This window comes from Ovis canadensis, chromosome 18 (assembly GCF_042477335.2).
Source record: "Ovis canadensis isolate MfBH-ARS-UI-01 breed Bighorn chromosome 18, ARS-UI_OviCan_v2, whole genome shotgun sequence".
NCBI lineage: Eukaryota > Metazoa > Chordata > Mammalia > Artiodactyla > Bovidae > Ovis > Ovis canadensis.
The window spans coordinates 19,372,037-19,386,195 of NC_091262.1; the positions used below are offsets into that span (position 1 = coordinate 19,372,037).

A 14,159-nucleotide genomic window follows, 5' to 3' on the forward strand; every position below is an offset into this window, starting at 1 on the left:
CTGGAGCAAAAAATACACAAGATGATCCTGAAGCATTCCAAAGTAACCAGAAAATAAAACAGTAACTCCCCTACCTTTTCCCCTGCTAAAAAACCCCCACAACAACAAGGGTATATAAAAGGGGACAGGAACCAAGTGAATAGTCCTCAATAGCTAAAGCTGGAACAATTTGAGCAACAGAATAAACCAGCACTGGTAGAATCATATATTAACAGAATTTAGTACTACTATAACCTAAAGTATAAAATCAATGTACATGAGTTCATATTAATATAAACAAATGATTAAATGAGAGAGAACAATAAGTAACCTGTGCAGAAGAACTCCAAATAATCTATAATATGCAGTAAAAAAGGTGGAATATAACCTCCATTCCTTATATGTGGGCCTCACACAATAAGTTCCTTCCAAAGAGGGCAGTATGGGAAGGGGAAAAATAGTAGCAAGTGAAATACTACACCAGCAAAGTGATCAAAGTAATCAATAGTCATGGAGATAGTATGTACCCTTGATATAATGTGATGAAAAGGGCACATTAGTTTCATCACCTTCCTCCCTCAAATGTGTAATACCAGCCTAACCATGAGGAAAACATCAGAAACACTCCAACTGAGGAACATTCTACAGCATATCTGACCGGTACTCCTCAGAACTGTCAAGGTCACTAAAGTAAGTAAAGTCTTAGATAAATATCAAAAGACAAGAAGAGCCTAAAAAGACATGACTACTATGTCTACTACTACTAGATAAACTACTATTCGATATGGATGCTGGACTGGATTCCAGAACAGAAAAAGACATAAGGTTAAAAACTAAGAGTATTTGAATACTCTGGACTTTAAAACAATGTATAAATGGACTTTATAACAGTTTATCAACATTGACTCATTAGCTGTAATACTAATCTGTTAGTAACAGGAGAAACTGACTGTGAAGCATATGGGAACTTTCTGTACTATCTTTGCTATCTTTATATAAATTTAAAACTGTTCTAAAATTGAAATTTATAAAATAGAAGACAAAATTAACTTTATTTTTATCTTCATTTATTCCATTTCCATTGTTCTTTATTTTTATTTACTGTACAGACCCAAGAATTTTCTAGTAGCATATTCCTTCTTCCAAAGGCCATCCTTAATATTTTTTGTAGAGTATATATGTCTCTTGGCAATAAATTCCCACATTTTTGTTTGAGAAAGTTTTTATTTCTTTTTCATATCTTGAAAGATATTTTTGCTGGGTACAAAATTCTAGGTTGAGAGGAGGTATTGCTTTATTTTTTGTTTTCTTTTGACTCTTCTCTTTACATTTCAGTTTGGGTAATTCTATGGACAGATTTTTATAACACTATACAGGAGGCAGTGACTAAAACCATCCCCAAGAAAAAGAAATATTTACAAAGCAAAATGGTTGTCTGAAGAGACCTTATATATAGCTGAGGAAAGAAGAGAAGCAAAAGGCAAAGGAGAAAAGGAAAGATACACCCATCTAAATGCAGAGTTCCAAAGAATAGCAAGGAAAGATAAGAAAGCCTTCAGTGAATAATACAAAGAAATAGAGGAAAACAACAGAATGGAAAAGACTAGAGATCTCTTCAAGAAAATTAAGAGATACCAAGGAATATTTCATGCAAGATGGTTACATAAGGACAGAAACAGTATGGACCTAACAAAATCAGAAGAGATTAAAAAGAGGTGGCAACAAGACATAGAAGAACTGTACAAAAAGGTCTCAATGACCTGGATGACCGCAATGGTATGATCACTCACCCAGAGTAAGACATCCTGGAATGCAAAGTTAAATGGGCATCAGGGAATCATTACTATGAACAAAGCTAAAGGAGATGATAGAATGTCAAATGAACTATTTCAAATCTGAAAAGATGATGCTGTTAAAGTGCTGCATTCAATATGCCAGCAAATTTGGAAAACTCAGCAGCGGCCACAGGACTGGAAAAGGTCAGCTTTCATTCCAATCCCAAAGAAAGGCAATGCCAAAGAATGTTCAAACTACTGCACAATTGCACCCATTTCACATGCTAGCACAGTAGTGCTCACAATCCTTTAAGCTAGGCTTCAACAGTACATGAATCAAGAAAACCCTCAGATGTACAAACTGGATTTAGAAAAGGCAGAGGAACCAGAGATCAAACTGCCAACATCTGTTGGATCATAGAGAAAGCAAAGGAATTCCAGAAAAAACAACTACTTCTGCTTCCTTGACTACTCTAAAGCCTTTGACTCTGTGGATCACAACAAACCAAAGAGATGCAAATACCCCACCACCTTATCTGCCTCCTAAGAAATCTGTATGCAGGTCAGGAAGCAACAGTTAGAATTGGACATGGTACAACAGACTGGTTCCAAACTGGGAAAGGAGTATGTCAAGGCTGTATATTGTCACCCTGCTTATTTAATTTACACACAGAGTACATCAGGTGAAATGACAGGCTGGATGAAGCTCAAGTTGGAATCAAGATTGCTGGGAGAAATAAATATCCTCAGATACGTAGATGATACAACCCTAATGGCAGAAGTGAAGAGGAACTAAAGAGCTTCTCAATGAAGGTGAAAGAGGAGAGTGAAAAAGTTGGCTTAAAATTCAACATTCAAAAAACAAAGATGATGGCATCCAGTCCCACCACTTCATAGCAAATAGATGGGGGAAAATGCAAATAGTGACAGATTTTATTTTCTTGGGCTCCAAAATCACTGCGGACAGTGACTGCAGCCATGAAATTAAAATACACTTATTCCTTGAAAAAAAGTCATGACAAACCTAGACAGTATATTAAAAAGCAGAGATTATCACTTTGCTGACAAGGCTGGTCTAGTCAAAGCTATGGTTTTTCCAGTAGTCATGCATGGGTGTGAGAGCTGGACCATAAAGAAGGCTGAGCACCAAGGAATTGATGCTTTTGAACTGTGGTGCTGGAAAACACTCTTGAGAGTCCCATGGACAGCAAAAAGATCAAACCAGTCAATCCTGAAGGAAATTAACCCTGAATATTTACTGCAAGGACTGATGCTGAAGCTCCAATACTTTGGCCACCTGATGCAAAGACCCGACTCATTAGAAAAAACCCTGATGGTGGGAAAGATTGAGGACAGGAGGAAAAGTGGGAGACAGGATGAGATGGATGAATGGCATCACCAGCTCAATGGACATGAGTTTGTGCAAACACCAGGAGATGGTGAAGGACAGGAAACCCTGGTGTGCTGCAGTCCATGGGGTGGAAAAGAGTCAGACATGACTGAGGACAGCAACAACTTCTGTTTATATTTCAGTTTGGACAATTTTTACTTACAGTAGCCCTATAGGTCTTCCTCCTACCAGGCCTTTAGTGCAGTTTCAGTTAATTTAATTAAGAACTAGGCTGAGTTTGTGTTTCGTTGTTGCTATTGTTACCCTCAATATAGTTACCACAGGCCTCAAATGCCTCTGGGGGCAGTGGGAGACTGGTTTGCTAGAGGTATTTTTGCTTGTTTTTTCCCAAAGAAAACTGCTACATTCTCAGTTTTAAGGCTTCTCCTCTGTGTTATCCATCAGGCTGCAGCCTTCTCAGAAATTCTGCCATGATATGGCACTGTTCCTTCTCCTTCACCACAGGCTGAAAGAGTTTCCCTTTCCCATTGCCCCAGTACAGTGGGAATTCACCAGTCCCCTAAGGGTGACCATTTGTGTTATTCACCTCCACACAGATTAAGACTCCTGTTCCACAGGAGTGAAAGAGAAGTACCCAGAGAAAACTTTTTGCCCATTCTGTAGTGATGGCTCTTCCCCTATCCCAGCTGTATACCAAAAAGATATTTTTTTCAGAACAATCCCAATTTTTTCTGCAAGAGAGCCTAAGACTTGACCAGCTCTATACAGTCAACAAAAACAAGACCAGGAGCTGACTGTGGCTCAGATCATGAGATCCTTATTGCCAAATTCAGACTTAAACTGAAGAAAGTAGGAACCTAAATCAAATCCCTTATGATTATACAGTGGAAGTGAGAAACAGATTTAAGGGCCTAGATCTGATAGACAGAGTGCCTGAAGAACTATGGATGGAGGTTCGTGACATTGCACAGGAGACAGATATAAGACCATCCCCATGGAAAAGAAATGCAAAAAAGCAAAATGGCTGTCTGGGGAGGCCTTACAAATAGCTGTGAAAAGAATAGAAGCGAAAAGCAAAGGAGAAAAGGAAAGATATAAGCATCTGAATGCAGAGTTCCAAAGAATAGCAAGAAGAGATAAGAAAGCCTTCCTCAGCGATCAATGCAAAGAAATAGAGGAAAACAACAGAATGGGAAAGACTAGAGATCTCTTCAAGAAAATTAGAGATACCAAAGGAATATTTCACACAAAGATGGGCTCATTAAAAGAGAGAAATGGTATGGACCTAACATAATCAGAAGATATTAAGAGGTGGCAGAGAATACACAGAAGACCTGTACAAGAAAGAGCTTCAGGACCAAGATGATCATGATGGTGTGATCACTCACCTAGAGCCAGACATCTTGGAATGTGAAGTCAAGTGGGCCTTAGAAAGCATCGCTATGAACAAAGCTAGTGGAGGTGATGGAATTCCAGTTGAGCTGTTTCAAATCCTGAAAGATGATGCTGTGAAAGTGCTGCACTCAATATGCCAGCAAATTTGGAAAACTCAACAGTGGCCACAGGACTGGAAAAGGTCAGTTTTCATTCCAATCCCAAAGAAAGGCAATGCCAAAGAATGCTCAAACTACCGCACAACTGCACTCATCTCACATGCTAGTAAAGTAATGCTTAAAATTCTCCAAGCCAGGCTTCAGCAATACTTGAACTGTGAACTTCCAGATATTCAAGCTGGTTTTAGAAAAGGCAGAGGAACCAGAGATCAAATTGCCAACCTCTGCTGGATCATGGAAAAGCAAGAGAGTTCCAGAAAAGCATCTATTTCTGCTTTATTGACTATGCCAAAGCCTTTGATTGTGTCAATCACAATAAACTGTGGAAAATTCTGAAAGAGATGGGAATACCAGACCACCTAACCTGCCTCTTGAGAAACATATATGCAGGTCAGGAAGCAACAGTTAGAACTGGACATGGAACAACAGACTGGTTCCAAACAGGAAAAGGAGTACGTCGAGGCTGTATATTGTCACCCTGCTTACTTAACTTCTATGCAGAGTACATCATGAGAAATGCTGGGCTGGAAGAAGCACAAGCTGGAATCAAGATTGTTGGGAGAAATATCAATAACCTCAGATATGCAGATGAGACCACCCTTATGGCAGAAAGTGAAGAGGAGCTAAAAAGCCTCTTGATGACAGTGAAAGAGGAGAGTGAAAAAGTTGGCTTAAATCTCAATATTCAGAAAACGAAGATCATGGCATCTGGTCCCATCACTTCATGGGAAATAGATGGGGAAACAGTGGAAACAGTGTCAGACATTATTTCTCTGGGCTCCAAAATCACTGCAGATGGTGACTGCAGCCATGAAATTAAAAGACGCTTACTCCTTGGAAGAAAAGTTATGACCAACCTAGATAGCATATTTAAAAGCAGAGACATTCGTTTACCAACAAAGGTCCATCTGGTCAAGGCTATGGCTTGTCCTGTGGTCATGTATGGATGTGACAGTTGGACTGTGAAGAAGGCTGAGTGCTGAAGAATTGATGCTTTTGAACTGTGGTGTTGGAGAAGACTCTTGAGAGTCCCTTGGACTGCAAGGAGATCCAACCAGTCCATTCTGAAGGAGATCAGCCCTGGGATTTCTTTGGAAGGAAGGATGCTAAAGCTGAAACTCCAGTCCTTTGGCCACCTCATGTGAAGAGTTGACTCACTGGAAAAGACTCTGATGCTGGGAGGGATTGGGGGCAGGAGGAGAAGGGGACGACCGAGAACGAGATGGCAGGATGGCATCACTGACTCGATGGACGTGAGTTTGAGTGGACTCTGGGAGTTGATGATGGACAGGGAGGCCCGGCGTGCTGCGATTCATGGGGTCGCAAAGAGTCGGACACGACTGAGCGACTGAACTAAACTGATATCGCTATCCCAGAGGTTTTACAGAGCTCTGCCTGTGAACACCTGGCCTCCAGCATTTCACCAATCACCCTAGCTTAACTCATTATCTGTGTCTTGACCAGATAAGTCTGTGCTCCAATGTTCTCTCCCTGCAGTATCTGTCCCTCCCTAGAGTCTGGGCCAGCTGGTCCCCTGAAATCTCAATACTACAATGTGTTCAAGAAAAACTATGAACTTGCTTGTCCAATATTTTGTTTAGTGTACAGCTGGGAGCAAGTTTTCAGTTTTCTATATCTCTGAATGAAAAAGCACTTTGCTTTCTGACTTAATGAGTTTCAGTTCTGGCTCTCTTTTGCACTATGTTGGACCAGTACTGACCTTTCCCTTGGTCTCCTTATCTTACCTAGCGAAGATCACTGTTTGAGCTTCCAATGATACAATGCACATAAAGACGTCTGGGAATCCATAAAGTATTATACAGTGTAGAATAATTATCTAAACCCTGATAGCACTGCTTTTACTTAAAAATCAATCAAACAGCAAGTTCAGCAGCTGCATAGTAGAAAGACCACCTGGTACATCACACTGATTGTTTGAAGTCAGACAGATAAAACTTGCATATATAACTTTTTCTGTAGAAAGCTAAGTTGATAAACATTCTCCCCTTCTTCATAGACCCAGGATTCAAAAGCAAACAAGCCTGGAACATTGTTAAGGGCTAGAGTGGGAAGACCTATATTCTTTATAGAGTTAAATGGGAAGGTTATTTGAGAAGGAGTAAACAAAAAAACTTATTAGCAGAAGTTTTTATGCATTCTTTCCTATTCTATAATAGTTCTCTCTGTATGTAGAACTTTCTAACAAATAGAGTTTTTATTACAGAAAGGAATATGCTAAAGATACTGAAACTATGCAAAAGCACAGAGAAGTACTTAAGTCAAGTTTAATTTATCAAATTGAGGATGAGATCTCTAAGTAAAGATTCCAGTCCAGTAAATGAAAATTAACATAATAACTTCTTCATATTTAGCTTTAATTTAAATAACCATTAAGTAGGTTTATCTCCGGTTTTTTCATAATCTGTTTTTGTGTAGTTAAAATAGACTTGTCTCTTCAAATGCTAATTTCCAATAGAAATACTCATTAGGAAAAGGTCTAGATCCCATGGAAGTACAGAAAATTCCAAAGGAAAACATATACTATGTATAAAATGCACGTTTTAAAGAATGGAAAGTTTAACGTACCAGTGGAGGCATCATGCCCTTGCTGGAAGGGGGGATGACAACTCGAAGATCTGGTTTTCGACTGTTCATTCCGAGACTGCCACCACCTGGAGGAGGGGGAGACTTTGTAGGCATAACTTTGCCTAAACTATTTGCACCAGTAGTTCCGATCAAATTTGGAGAAGCTCTTGAGTTTACAAATCCATTCCCTGGAAAAAAGAGAATTCATTCATTACATGAAACGAGTCATTAAAATACTTTGGTACAAATATGTTTTCCTCAGCCCCAGGTTTCAAGTGAATCTTATAATAATACTCATAACCATGTTATCTTTGAATAAGCAAAAAATAAAAATAAAAAAAATGTCAACCTAGTCTGAAATACATTAAGACTAACACCACTTGTTCCCAGCCTTACTACTTGGACCTGCTCAGAGAAACTTCAAACACAAGATGTTCCTAAAGGGGTCTCTCTGACTGAGGGACCAAGATGATGGGGGATGTAAGAAGATGCCTGAGATCAACCTATTCATTCATTCTCACAAGAAAACAAGGGCATTCCTACTAAGTTCAGGGCATCTCGTTAACTGAAGCTTATTTAGCACTCAGCTCTAAAGCCTTATTTTCACTGAGTACTTCTTCTTTACAGCTCTACCTAGAGCTGTTCTATTTCTTTAGCTACCACTCAGGTCTTCATTAAATATTTGCGATTTCTATAACTTTAATCATCTAACTCCTACCTTTTAACCTTCCTTAAGAATTAGAAAAATAGAGGAAAACAACAGAATGGGAGAGACTAGAGATCTCTTCAAGAAAATCAGATATCAAGGGAACATTTCATGCAAAGATGGGCTCGATAAAGGACAGAAACAGTATGGATGGAACAGAAGCGGAAGATATTAAGAAGACGTGGCAAGAATACACAGAACTGTACACAAAAGATCATGACCCAGGTAACCATGATGGTGTGATCACTCACCTAGAGCCAGACATCCTAGAATGTGAAGTCAAGCGGGCCTTAGGAAGCATTACTATGAACAAAGCTAGTAGCGGTGATGGAATTCCAGTTGAGCTATTTCAAATCTGAAAAGATGATGCTGTTAAACTCCAACACTCAATACGCCAGCAAATTTGGAAAACTCAGCAGTGGCCACAGGACTGCAAAAGGTCAGTTTTCATTCCAATCCCAAAGAAAGGCAATGCCAAAGAATGCTCAAACTACTGCACAATTGCATTCCTCTCACATGCTAGCAAAGTAATGCTCAAAATTCTCCAAGTAGGCTTCAACAGTACATTAACTGTGAACTTCCAGATGTTCAAGCTGGATTTAGAAAGGGCAGAGGAACCAGAGATCAAATTGACAACATCCGCTGGATAAACAAAAAAGCAAGAGAGTTCCAGAAAAACATTTACTTCTGCTTTACTGACTATGCAAAAGCCTTTGACTGTGTGGATCGTGACAAACTGTGGAAAATTCTTTAAAAGATGGGAATACCACATCACCTTATCTGCCTCCTGAGAAATCTGTACGCAGATCAAGAAGCAACAGTTAGAACTGGACACGGAATAACAGACTGGTTCCAAATCGGGAAAGGAGTACAACAAGGCTGCATATTGTCACCCTGCTTATTTAACTTATATGCCGAGTATATCATGCGAAATGCCGGGCTGGATGAAGCACAAGCTGAAATCAAGATTTCTGGGAGAAATAATCAATAACCTCAGATATGCATATGACAGCACCCTTACGGCAGAAAGTGAAGAAGAATTAAAGAGCCTCTTGATGAAAGTAAAGAGGAGAGTGAAAAAGCTGGCTTAACACTCAACATTCAGAAAACTAAGATCATGGCATCTGGTCCCATCACTTCATGGTAAACAGATGGGGAAACAATGGAAACAGTGAGAGACTTCAAAAACACTGCAGATGGTTACTGCAGCCATGAAATTAAGACGCTTTCTCCTTGGAAGAAAAGCTATGACCAACCTAGACAGCATATTAAAAAGCAAGAGATGTTATTTTGCCTACAAAGTTCCATCTAGTCAAAGCTATGGTTTTTCCATTAGTCATGTATGGATGGATGTGAGAGTTGGACCATTAAGAAAGCTGAGAGCTGAAGAATTGACACTTTTGAACTGTGGTGTTGGAGAAGACCCTTGAGAGTCCCTTGGACTGAAAGGAGATCAATCCTAGAGGAAATCAGTCCTGAATATTCATTAGAAGGACGGATGCTGAAGTTGAAACTCCAATACTTTGGCCCCCTGATGCAAAGAACTGACTCATTGGAAAAGACCCTGATGCTGGGAAAGACTGAAGGCAGGGAAGAGGAGGGGACGACAGAGGATGAGATGGTTGGATGGCATCAATGACTTGATGGACATGAGTTTGAGCAAGCTCTGGGATTTGGTGATGGACAGGGAACCTTGGTGTGCTGCAGTCCATGGGGTCACAAAGAGTCGGACACAGCTGACTGACTGAACTGAACTGCAAGCAAGTCAACTGGATATAAAATGCTCATCAAATAAACAAGATTAAAACTATTTCTCTTAAAAAAAGGCATGAATATGTGTTCTTAATTTCTCTGATAATATATAGAAGATTCTTATTTACTTGATTTGCACTCAGACCTGAAGGATAAAGTAGTATTTCCTCTCAAATACATTATAAAATGATGCAAAGGTATAATTTAGAAAAATACATTATCAAGAAATACTAACTTTTTCCATGAGGAATCTAGGTACCAGAGTAACCCATGATAATCAAATTACAAGAATGAAAGGGGACCTAAAAGCATGATATTTCTGAGTGTGAAGTCAGAGTCTGCAGCAGATGATTACAAGATGATGTAAAAAGCATTTGGTAACTTGCCAGACTGAAACAGATGTACCATTCGTTATTTTGTGGAGTATAGTGATATACTACCTAATGTATGCCATCTTACTTCCAGTTCATTTTTTTATGACCAAAAAGAAGATACTGCTGGGACAAACTTTTGAAGTATATACTTTTAAGTATATAACTCATCTTGTCACAGCCTACAAATTTAGGAATAAAGTACTGACTTTAAATGAATAAACCCAATATAATGTGACTTTTATTAAAATGTGTTTTCAGGCTTTATGATAACTTATGCCTTGATACCACTGTGACAAAAATGCTTAGCATTGCATACTAATACCTCTAGGAAGTTGACAAAGCTAATCTTAATTATGGTCCTATAGCTCTAAGGCGAGTCATTCAATTGTATCAATCTGGCTCTTATTTCAGAATATCTTATCAGCTGAAATACTGCACTGACGTGGCTGGAAAGAAGCACTCCCATGTTCTTAATTCTACTCTTCTAAGGCTTATTACTATGAATCTACCTGAGAGGTTGAACTGACATGGAAAGGATTTTGAAAATCTCCAAAGATTCTGAAAACTTCATCCAAAGCAAGGTTAATAATTAACTCTGTCATAGTTGACAAGTTTATCATAAAATCAAACTTTCAGCAGATTACTCAATAAAAAAATTAATGAAAATATATTTAAAGTCTATAGAAATTATGTCATTTGTATAAAGAAATTAAGTTTCTAAAATTTAAAAAGATCATGGGTTTTAAAATCACTGATGACTTATTTACTTGATTCAATGAAAATTCCTATATGATGAACATGGATTTTGTCCATTAAACACTTAGGATCTAAAATAGAAAATCATGAGATTCAGGTTCTTCTGTATTCCCTCTAAACCTCTTCTGAGTGCACAGTCCCTGAAAGGCTACATTCTCCTTCTCTTTTAGAGACTTCATGCATCCCCATGGCTTCAACCTCTGCCTCAAAATGACTCTTAAATCTGTATTTCTGCTTTGTGTCTCCTAATTTCCAGGCTACACACAACCATGTGGTGGGAAGTTTCTCCCAGATATGCTGCTGTCATTTCAAACTCTACCTGTTTTAAATGACTGTTCTACTGCTTCCTCCATCCTGCCCATTCTCACTTTCATAGAGCTATCAAGCTTTGCTAGTCTTTCTTGATAATCCCTTTCTCCATACCTATTTCTTCTTTTTAAGTGTCATTGCCTCTGCTGTAATGCAAATCCTTATTACCTTCACTCAACTAATCAACTCCAAGATCTCACTGAGCTCATTCTACTCCAGTATATTTCTCTTTCTCTACATGTTTTAGAAAAGTGAAATTGCTGGATTTTGGTGAGTTTACTTTGCTTGATCTTTGAACACAGGCCCAAAGTTAAAGAGCTCCCCAAATCATCTGAATTACAGCATTGCCTGAGTATTAAACGAAAATTCTCTCTAGAGAAATTTACTTAGTAAACCATACTCAATAAGCAGATTGCCTTGATGATAAATGTATACAATTTATAGTATGTGCAAAACTAGCAGGTTTTATTTGGACAACAACATATATAACATACTTACAAAATCATTTTATAAGAAAAAAAATGAATGCCCTACTTTACTATAATAATTTTATGATTGAAGAGGTACCATATTGTCAAGGCTGCATTTTGTCACCCTGCTTATTTAATTTATATGCAGAGTACATCATGTGAAATGCCAGGCTAGAAGACTCACAAGCTGGAATCAAGATTGCTGGGAGAAATATCAACAACCTCAGACAGGCAGATACCACTTTAAAGGCAGAAACTGAAGAGGAACTCAAGAGCCTAGTGAAAAAGTTGGCTTAAAACTCAACATTCATTGAACTAAGATGGCATCCAGTCCCATCACTTCATGGCAAATAGATATGACAAAATTTTATTTTCTTGGGCTCCAAAATCACTGTGGATGGTAACTGCAGTCACGAAATTAACAGACGCTTGTTCCTTTGAAGAAAAGCTATCACAAACCTAGACAACAGCTTATTAAAACGCAGACATCACTTTGCTGACAAAGGTCTATACAGTTAAAGCTATGGTTTTTTCCAGTAGTCATGCACAGGTGGACCATAAAGAAGGCTGAGTGCCAAGAATTGATGCTTTTGAATTGAGGTGTTGGAGAAGACTCTTGTGAGTCCTCCCTTGGACTGCAAGGAGATCAAACCAGTCAATCCTAAAGGAAATCAACACTGAACATTGATTGGAAGGACTGTTGCTGATACTGAAACTCCAATACTTTGGCTACCTGATGCAAAGAGCTGACTCACTGGAAAAGACCCTGATGCTGGGAAAGATTGAGGGCAATAGGGGAAGAGGGTGACAGATGATGAGATGGTTGGATGGCAGCACTGACTCAATGGACATGGGTTTGAGCAAACTCCAGTAGATAGTGAAAGACAAGGAAGGGTGGTGTGCTGCAGTTCACGGGGTTGCAAAGAGTTGGACAGGACTCAGAGGCTCAAAAAGAACAACAAAGTTCAAAAACTAGAGAAAAGGAGGGAACACACACATTCCCACTATTCTAACTATTATAATCATTTCAGGTTTCTTCTCCTTTCCATGTATATATTTTTGGCATAGTTTTAAATCACAACTAAAAAGGAATTAAGTTGAAATTTTTAATTTACTTAATTTTCATATGTTGAATATGTTGATATTTTCCTGTTATTCCCTACTAAAAATAATGTTGCAAGGAACCTTTGCATAATCTGATTGATTTCTTTAGGAGAGATTCTTAGAAATGTGATAACTTACATATTTCTTACACATCTCAGAGGAAAATGGGTGTTTTTATGACTACTGAAATATCCTGTCAATAACTTTCCAAAACAACTGTTACTAATTTGCAATACTACAAACAAATAACAGATCATCAGCTTTAACTGCCTTCATCAGCTTTCCATGTCACAATAAAAAGTGGCAATAGTTGGCAATTACTAGGTGGGGATTTTTGGTTTCATTTTTATTTGAATTTATGATTATTATCAACAATGAACATCCTTTTCAATTTTAAAAATACCAGTTGGGTTTCTCTTCTGCATTGCACATTTAAGTACATTAAATGTTTATCCATTTATCAAATATTAGATGTGGCTTGTACTTTATCTTCTTCTCTTTTACATTTTTATTGGACTTTAGTTGCTTTACAATGTGTTAGTTTCCACTGTAGAGCAAAATGAATCAGCTGTACATACAACTCCCTCCTTTTCAGATTTCCTTGCCCTACAGGTCACCACAGTACATTAATTAAGTAGAGTTCCTGTGCTGTAGAGTATATTCTCATTACTGTTCCATTTTATACACAGTACCAACAGTGTGTATCTGTTAATCCCATGCCAAACCTCTTCCCCCTTGGTATCCACATATTTGTTCTCTATGCTTGTGTCTCTATTTCCTATTTCTCTTAAGAATGAAAAAAATCTATTCTCTCACATAAGATGGCTTGGGAAAGTGGCTGCAGGCTCAGTGCCTGCAGAGTTCAACATAGAGGACAGACAGTCTTTACAGCTTTGCACTTTGCCGACCTGGGCTATTGTTGGCTTGTCTTTATACCAAGTCACTTCATGATTTTAAGATTAAGCTGCCTATCAGCTGCTACATGCAGACAGTAAAGCTCAGATTCAAAAGGCCACCAAATCTTTGTGACTGTGAATGTGTGAACTTTTTTTCTCTCTAAATTTCAGAATTAATAGTATAACTATTATATAATACAATTAATAGTATATAATACAATTAATAGTATAACTACTATACAATTACATTCTCTTATAGTTTTAAGTATCTCAACATATGTGATTATAATTATTTTTAATAGCAAAGTATATTTCTAAAACTTTTAATACATACAGAAAATTGTACATAACAAAAACATAGAGGAGCAAGGATTTACCATATGAACCCTGAAACCATTAGCAGACCAAGAAAAAGAACATTGCTAGAACCCCAAAGAATACTGCTAGTTTGATTACAGTCAACAAAAACAAGACCAGGAGCTGACTGTGGCTCATATCATGAGATCCTCATAACCAAATTCAGACTTAAATTGAAGAAAGTAGGAACC

General features: G+C 38.1%; 1 protein-coding gene across 17 annotated transcripts in view; it reads right to left on the minus strand.

The window, feature by feature from the left end:
* The window catches only part of MEF2A (myocyte enhancer factor 2A), a 187,707-nt gene that overhangs the window by 22,812 nt on the left and 150,736 nt on the right, over positions 1–14,159 (minus strand). For 11 of the 17 annotated variants that reach the window (XM_069559212.1, XM_069559210.1, XM_069559204.1 and 8 more), the window contains one exon: positions 7,245–7,432. In XM_069559212.1, the coding sequence (XP_069415313.1) occupies positions 7,245–7,432 (188 nt within the window). The remainder of the gene's footprint in view (positions 1–7,244; positions 7,433–14,159) is intronic. The other 6 variants (XM_069559217.1, XM_069559215.1, XM_069559216.1 and 3 more) reach the window with 1 other exon arrangement.